Raw genomic sequence first — 9,114 nt, 5'->3', positions numbered from 1 at the left:
AACTAGGAATGTACTGTATGGTGACAACATAATATAATACAAATTTTTATTAAAAAAAAAAGAAATGAAACAGTTGAACATAGGGGAAAGGAAGGAAAATAAAATAAGAAGAACTAAGAGAGGGAGACAAACCATAAGAGACTCTTAACTATGGGAAACAAACTGAGGGTTGCTGGAGAGGAAGTGGGTGAGGGGATGGGGTATTAAGGAGGACACTTGATGTAATGAGCACTGAGGGTTATATGTGACTGATGAATCACTATACTGTACCTCTGAAACTTAAAAAAAAGAAACTTAAAGAGTTTATTGTAAACCACGTAACATTTAAAGAGGTCAACACATTGGGCAAAGTTTTAATGTCCTCAGTATTTTGGCACTAAACATACATCTCCTATTTTCAGATCCCAACACTTTGTCTGGCATAGCCCTCTAAAGGAGAAATGGTCTGGGTGGGAAACCAAACTCTCATCTCCCACTTCATCCTCCTGGGTCTTTTCACCCACTCACCACTACACCTCTTCTTCTTTTCCATCATCATGGTCATGTTCCTAGTGGCCCTCTCTGGCAATGGGCTCATGATCCTCCTCATCACCATTGACTCCAGCCTGCACAGCCCCATGTACTTCTTCCTCAGCTGGTTGTCACTCATGGACCTCATGCTCATCTCTACGATTGTGCCACGGATGGCCACCGACTTCCTCCTGGGCCGTGGCTCCATCTCCTTCACAGGCTGTGGGCTCCAGATCCTCTTCTTCCTCACTCTCCTGGGAGATGAGTGCTTTCTGCTGGCCTTCATGGCTTATGACCGCTATGTGGCCATCAGCAACCCATTGAGGTACTCAGTGGTTATGAGTTGCCGTGTCTGCTGGCTCATGGTGGCAGGGTCCTGGCTCTTTGGCCTGATGGATGGACTAATCCAAGCCATTTTCACTCTTCGCTTCCCCTACTGTGGCTCTCAGGAGATCGACCACTTCTTCTGTGAGGTTCCTGCCATACTGAAGTTAGCCTGTGCTGACACCTCCCTCTACGAGACCATGATCTATGTCTGTTGCATCCTAATGCTGCTCCTGCCCTTCTCTGTCATTTCTGCTTCCTACCTGCGGATCCTGGTAGCTGTGCTCCACATGCGTTCTACTGAAGGTCGACGGAAGGCCTTTGCCACCTGCTCCTCTCACATGGCAGTGGTCTCTCTCTTCTATGGGGCTGCCATGATCACCTACATGCGGCCTCAGGCCTACCACTCCTCCAAGCAGGACAAGGTGGTCTCGGCTTTCTATACGATGATCACCCCTATGCTTAATCCACTCATCTACACCTTGAGGAACAAGGAAGTGGCTGGAGCTCTCAGGAAACTCCTGGGGAGGTGTCCCTGTGGTGGGCGGCCAGGGCTAGGATGACATTGGCATCTGTGGTTGTGGGTTCTGGGGTCTGGGAACTTGAATTAGCCTCTGTAGTTTGACTGGAAAAAAAACAGATGTGCTGTACTGAAAATAAAAGTCATTCCTTCATCAGAGTCCATGAGATTAACTCATTAATTTAATCAAGCATGTCCATGCTAAGTATGGATAGTGTGGAAGGAAGTCTGTGTCAATGGGGTGACAAGGAATAGGAGACACATAGCCTACATCCCATAGAATTAGCCAGTGAGAGGTTTCAGCTGTTTTCCTCTGCAGGAATTGCCAACAACTGAAGAAAACCCCTTGCTCAAGGTTGTGCTTCTTTTTGGGTGGATGCCTGAATCACATGACTAATCAATATAGGATATAAAGGCTTGGTTACCTTCACTCGGTTTGACCCTGATGGTACATCCCAGCTCCAGAACTCCTTGTAATATCTGTGTCATCACAGGCTACTTATCCCTCTATCCAGTTTTGCTTCCTTAGCTCCTTTCCCCACCTTGAGTTCAGTCCTTACAGCACTCTCTAATAAACCCTCCATATATAAAACTTGTCTCAGTCTGCTTGCAAGAAACCTGACCCGTGACACGTGGAAATGAAAGAATGATGGTAAGTCAAAGTTAAGTTTTTAGAATGTTCATGTACATGTGGTCAAAATAAAATGTGGACACAGAAAACTTTGTTGGTTGGTGGTATCAGAGAGAAGTTAGAAAGTTTCCTGAAGACACATAAGACAATTTTAATGCAGGGGTGGCAAAAAAAAAAAATGCCAAGAGTTCCAGACATGGGTGTCAATGAGGAAAGCCATCTGGTGGGGATAGGGATGGATGAGACACTTGCTCCTTAACTAAATCTACCTGGATGCACTGCTCCACACAGTCTGCTTGAGCTTTGAGTTCAGAAAAAGATAAAGTGCACATTAAAAAAAAGATTTTATTTATTTATTTGACACAGAGAGAGAGACAGCCAGTGAGAGAGGGAACACAAGCAGGGGGAGTGGGAGAAGAATAAGCAGACTCCCAGAGATGCAGGGAGCCTGATGCTGGGCTTGATCCCAGGACCCTGGGATCACTCCCTGAGCTGAAGGTGGACACTTAACATCTGAGCTACCCAGGTGCTCCAAAAGTGCACAGTTGATACAAGCTGTAAGTGCACTCATGGATGGTCCTTATAAGTTGAGCCAGAAGCAGCACTAAACAGTGGGGAGAACAAAGAAGAGGAGAAGAAGATATGCAGAGCAGATTACCGGACAGCCAAAGAAGGGCTCTGGTATGTGCCCAACCTCTCCATAAGGTCTACTAGGATAACTCTCAGATCTCCATCTCTGTCCTGAATTCAAAGACAGCCCTAGGAAACCTCCTTGGAGTTCTGTGCCCCCAAGAGAATCATCCGCTCCTACGAGTTTTATTCTATCCTTGATTTCAACCCTGAACCAATGGAAAATACTGAGAAGTGAAAAGAACAGAACAGAAGGGCATCTCATTGTTGAAGGAATGTTGTTCTCAATCTCTCCTGTAGCTGTTACAGCACTGGCTCAGCTGTGGGGTGAGGGTGTGGTAAGTTCTTGAACAGGAAGAAACCTGGGAAGAGTTAGGTGGGACCTAGCAAAAACCTTTTCACTGCCTTTGCCTTCCCTGTATTTTCACTCAAGAAAGCAAATAACAAAATAACAAGATAAAATTTTGGTAAAATCACCCATTCTCAGCACTTTGTTTAAATTGAAGGACCTGAACTGTGATTATAATCTGAACATCCTACAGTTGAGAGAAACAAATATTATGGATATGAACTTTATTTTTTTAGGTTTTAATTTTAATTCCACTTGATTAACATAATGGTATATTACTTTCAAGTGTATGATATAGTGCTTCCACACTTCCATACATCATTCTGTGCTTATCACAAGTGCGCTTCTTAATCCCTGTTACCTATTTAACCTAAGCACCCCACCTCTCTTCTGGTACCCATCAGTTTGTTCTCCACAGTTGAGTCTGTTTCTTGATTTCTCTCTCTTATTTTTTCCCTTTCCTCATTTGTTTTATTTCTTAAATTCCACATATGAGTGAAATATATGGTATTTGTCTTATTCTGACTGACTTATTTCGCTTAGCATTATACTCTCTACTCCATCCATGTGATTGCAAATGACAAGATTTCACTCTTTTTTATGGATGAATAATATTCCATTGCATATGAATGACATATCTTCTGCATCAATTGACACATTCATCAATTGATGGACAGTTGGTCTGCTTCCGTATCTTGGCTATTTTAACTACTGCTACTATAAACATAGGGGTATATATATCTCTTTGAATTAGTGTTCTTGCATTCTTTGGGTAAATACCCAGAAGTGCAATTGCTGAATCATAAAGTAGGTCTATTTTTAACTTTTTGAGAAACCTCCATACTGTTTTCCACAATGGCTGCACCAGTTTGCATTCCCACCAACAGTGCAAGAGGGTTCCCCTTTCTCCACATCCTTACCAATATCTGTTGTTTCTTGTGATGTTGACTTTAGCCATTCTGACAGTTGTGAGATGATAACTCATTGTAGTTTTGATTTTAATTTCCCTGGTGATGAGTGATGTTGAGCATCTTTTCATGTATCTGTTGGCTATCTGTATGTCTTCTTTGGAGAAATGTCAATTTATGTCTTCTGCCCATTTTTAAATTGGATTATTTGGGTTTTGGGTGTTGAGTTGTATCTTTTTTTAAAATTTATTTTGGATACTAACCCTTTATTACATGTATCATTTGCAAATATATTCTCCCATTCCATAGGTTGCCTTTTTGTTTTGTTGATGGTTTCCTTTGTAGTGCAGAAGCTTCTTATAGGGAAGAAGTCCCAATAGCTTATTTTTGCTTTTGTTACCCTTTCCTCCGGAGACATATCTAGAAAGAAGTCGCTATACCCAATGTCAAAGAGGTTGCTGCCTGTATTCTCCTCTAGAATTTTGATGGATTCCTCTCTTACATTTAGGTCTTTAATCCATTTTAAATTTATTTTTGTGTATGGTATAAGAAAGTGGTCCAGTTTCATTCTTTTGCACATTGCTGTTTTGTTTTCCCAACAGCATTTATTAAAAAGATTGTCTTTTTCCCATTGGATATTCTCTCCTGCTTTGTCAAATATTAATTGACCATGGAATTTTGGGCTCATTTCTAGGTTTTATTTTCTGTTATATTGAACTATGTGTATGTTTTTGTGCCAGTACTATACTGTTTTGATCATTACTGCTTTGTAATATAACTTGAAATCCAGAATTGTGATGCCTCCAGCTTTGCTTTTCTTTTTCAGGACTGCATTGTCTATTCGGGATCTTTTTTTTTTTTTATAATAATTTTTTATTATGTTATGTTAGTCACCATACAGTACATTCCAAGTTTTTGAGGTAAAGTTCCATGATTCAAAAATGAACTTGTGGGACTTCATCAAGATAAAAAGCTTCTGCACAGCCAAGGAAACAGTCAAAAAAACTAAGAGGCAGCCCACGGAATGGGAGAATATATTTGCAAATGCTGCTACAGATGAAGGACTGGTATCCAAGATCTATAAAGAACTTCTCAAACTCAATACACGAGAAACATATAAACAAATCATAAAATGGGCAGAAGATATGAACAGACACTTTTCCAATGAAGACATACAAATGGCTAACAGACACATGAAAAAAAGTTCAAAATCATTAGCCATCAGGGAAATTCAAATCAAAACCACACTAAGATACCACCTTATGCCAGTTAGATGGCAAAAATTGACAAGGCAGGAAACAATTGTTGGAGAGGATGTGGAGAAAGGGGATCCCTCCTACATTGTTGGTGGGAATGCAGGTTGGTACAGCCACTCTGAAAAACAGTGTGGAGGTCCCTTAAAAAGTTAACAATTGAGCTACCCTATGACCCAGCCATTGCAATACTGGGTATTTACCCCAAAGATACAGACGTAGTGAAGAGAAGGGCCATATGCACCCCAATGTTCATAGCAGCATTGTCCACAATAGCTAAATCGTGGAAGGAGCCAAGATGCCCTTCAACACATGACTGGATTAAGAAGATGATGTACAATGGAATATTACTCAGCTATCAAAAAGAATGAATTCTCAACATTTGCTGCAACATGGACAGCACTGGAGGAGATAATGCTAAGTAAAATAAGTCAAGCAGAGAAAGACAATTATCATACGCTTTCTCTCATCTATGGAACATAAGAAGTAGGAAGATCGGTGGGAGAAGAATGGGATAAAGAAAGGGGGGAATCAGAAGGGGGAATGAACCATGGGAGACTATGGACTATGAGAAACAAACTGAGGGCTTCAGAGGAGAGGGGGGTGGGGGAATGGGATAGGCTGGGGATGGGTAGTACGGAGGGCACGTACTGCATGGTGCACTGGGTGTTATACACAACTAACGAATCATGGAACTTTACATCAAAAACCAGGAATGTACTGTATGGTGACTAACACAATATAATAAGAAATATTATTATAAAAGAAAAAAAAACATGATTCATTACTTGCGTAAGATCTTTTGCTGTTCCATACAAATTTTAGGATTGTTTATTCTAGATCTGCGAAAAATGCTGCTGGAATTTTGATAGGGATTGTGTTAAATGTGTACATGGCTAATATAGATATTTTAACAATATTTGTTCTTCTAATCCATGAGCGTGGAATATCTTTCCATTTCCTTGTGTCATCTTCAATTTCTTTCATTAATTTTTTATAGTTTTCAGAGTACAGATCTTTCACCTCTTTGTTTATCTTTATTCCTAGGTTTCAAAATTTGTGCTGGGCCACTAGTTTTATGCCAGATCCCCTGCAGTGCTGTGGTGGCTTGGCATTGTGTGCTGGGACTGCAGAACTGGATACAAATAGTTGACACACATGAAGATGGCTGGGCAAAACTGGGCCTGTAGGGCGATGGTGGCTGGGGGTATGCAGCTGGAAGAGGTGCAGTGACTGGGCACAGTGTGCAATTGCAGCTATATAACTGATGCCTGGGGGTAGTGCATGAGGGTTCCTCAGGGCATGTGGCAGGGTGCAGTGTGGCAGATGTGCAGGGGGCAGCAGTTCAGGGTACTTTAACAAAATTTGGTCTGAGCTCAAGGCTGAGGCTAGCAAGCTTGGAATAGGATAGTCCTCAGAAGAACTCACAGGCATTGCACCCTGTGAAGAGGTCAGGCAACAACTGTTTGTGCAGGCCCCCCTTCTGCTGGTAAATGCTGGGGCAGGGGAGGAAAATGGTGCCTGCCAATTCCCTCATTCTCAGCGAAGTCCCTCAACTTGCTCCAAAATCAGTATGAACAGATTTGTCTCCCATTTGCCCCAGCATTTTGTAAATGGCTTTTTTTATGTTGCCTCTCAGGGCAGGCTGCTGTCTCCTTAAGGGTGGTGATCCATCTATAGGCACCCTAGGGATACCCAGTGCTGAGATCTCCGAAGTTCCAGGTTCCCAGTATCACTGGCTTTATAAACTCATGGAATTCAGCCCCTCTGGTTTCTAAAGCCAAACACCATGGCAGTTAGTCCTTCCTGTGTGAGCTCCCTGGTGTGAGGGGCAATTTCTCTGTCCTCTCCATGTGAGCAGCCTCCCTGCACCATTTTTTTTCTTGTTTGAAAATTCAGTTTATTAGTTCACACTGAGTCCAAACATCAAAAATTCAGAAAACTTGAATGATATAGCATTAAAAAACATTCATGTAGCTTAGGAATACTCATTAAGAAAACTCTGCCTGCCATTTTGAACTTAAGTAGTTTTGTCACCCTTAAACTTATATGACTTCTCTGGATTTCTATTTTCCCTTTTCTTTTTTTTAATAATATTTTTTATTATGTTAGTCACCATACAGTACATCCCTAGTTTTTGATGTAATGTTCCATGATTCATTACTTGCATATAACATCCGGTGCACCATGCAATACGTGCCCTCCTTACTACCCATCACCAGTATATCCCATTCCCGCACCCCCTCCCCTCTGAAGCCCACAGTTTGTTTCCCAGAGTCCATAGTCTCCCATTCTTTTTCCCCCCTTCTGATTACCCCCCTTTCTTTATTCCTTCCTCCCCCTACCGATCTTCCTAGTTCTTATGTTCCATAGATGGGAGAAATCATATAATTATCTTTCTCTGCTTGATTTATTTCACTTAGCATTATCTCCTCCAGTGCCGTCCATGTTGAAGCAAATATTGAGAACTCATTCTTGCTGATAGCTCAGTAATATTCCATTGTATATATAGACCACATCTTTTTAATCCAGTCATCTGTTGAGGGGCATTTCTGTTCCTTCCACGATTTAGCTATTGTGGACAATGCTGCTATGAACATGGGGGGTGCATATGGCCCATCTCATCACAACGTCTGTATCTTTAGGGTAAATACCGAGTAGTACAATTGCTGGATCATAGGATAGCTAATTTTTTAACTTTTTTAAATTTTTTTTTATTATTTTAGTCACCATACAGTACATCCCTGGTTTCTTTTTTTTTTTAATAATGTTTTTAATTTTCTTAATGATTTTTTATTAAAATATGTTAGTCACCATACACTACATCCCCGGATTCCGATGTAAGGCTCGGTGATTCATTAGTTGTGTATAACACCCAGTGCACCATGCAATACGTGCCCTCCTTACTACCCATCACTGGTCTATCCCATTCCCCCACCCCCTCCCCTCTGAGGCCCTCAGTTTGTTTCTCATAGTCCATAGTCTCTCATGTTTCATTCCCCCTTCCCTACCGATCATCGTAGTTCTTATGTTCCATAGATGAGAGAAATCATATGATAGTTGTCTTTCTCTGCTTGGCTTATTTCACTTAGCATTATCTCCTCCAGTGCCGTCCATGTTGTAGCAAATGTTGAGAACTCGTTCTTTCTGATTGCTGAGTAATAGTCCATTGTATATATGGACCACAGCTTCCTCATCCAGTCATCTGTTGAAGGGCATCTTGGCTTCTTCCATGATTTAACTATTGTGGACAATGCTGCTATGAACATTGCGGTGCATATGGCCCTTCTCTTCACTACGTCTGTATCTTTGGTGTAAACACCCAGTAGTGCAATGGCTGGGTCATAGAGTAGCCCAATTTTTAACTTTTTAAGGGACATCCACACTGTTTTCCAGAGTGACCGTACCACTTCGCATTCCCACCAACAATGTAGGAGGGATCCCCTTTCTCCACATCCTCTCCAACAATTGTTGTTTCTTGCCTTGTCTATTTTTGCTATTCTAACTGGCGTAAGGTGATATCTCAGTGTTGTTTTGATTTGAATTTCCTTGATGGCTAATGATTTTGAACATTTTTTCATGTGTCTGTTAGCCATTTGTATGTCTTTATTGGAAAAGTATCTGTTCATATCTTCTGTCCATTTTTTGATTTGTTTATTTGTTTCTCATGTATTGATTTTGAGAAGTTCTTTGTAGATCTTGGATTCCAGTCCTTTATCTGTAGTGTCATTTCCAAACATATTCTCCCATTCGTGGGCTGCCTCTTAGTTTTTCTGACTGTTTCCTTGGCTGTGCAGAAATTTTAATCTTGATGAAGTCCCATAAATTCATTTTATCTTTTGTTTCTCTTGCCTTTGGGGATGTGTCATGAAAAAGGTTGCTTTGGCCGATGTCGTAGAGGTTGCTGCCTATGTTCTGCTCTAGAATTTTGATGGATTCCTGTCTCACATTGAGGTCTTTCATCCATTTGGAGTTTATTTTTGTGTATG

General features: G+C 41.2%; 1 protein-coding gene across 1 annotated transcript; it reads left to right on the top strand.

Annotated features, from left to right (window-relative positions):
• Nucleotides 1-440: 440 nt before the first annotated feature.
• On the top strand, nucleotides 441-1,397 carry LOC113261923 (olfactory receptor 56-like). The gene has a single exon (XM_026508234.2). It carries the CDS (start codon nucleotides 441-443, stop codon nucleotides 1,395-1,397), a length of 957 nt encoding a protein of 318 aa, XP_026364019.1.
• Nucleotides 1,398-9,114: the final 7,717 nt, after the last annotated feature.

The sequence above is a fragment of the Ursus arctos genome, unplaced genomic scaffold, assembly GCF_023065955.2.
Source record: "Ursus arctos isolate Adak ecotype North America unplaced genomic scaffold, UrsArc2.0 scaffold_5, whole genome shotgun sequence".
NCBI classification, from domain to species: domain Eukaryota; kingdom Metazoa; phylum Chordata; class Mammalia; order Carnivora; family Ursidae; genus Ursus; species Ursus arctos.
This window is presented reverse-complemented; position numbering and strand designations above follow the sequence as displayed.

What these genes read in the sequence shown, in the direction of transcription:
- LOC113261923 (XM_026508234.2), top strand. Translation starts at nt 441, where the DNA reads ATGGTCTGGGTGGGAAACCAAACTCTCATCTCCCACTTCATCCTCCTG.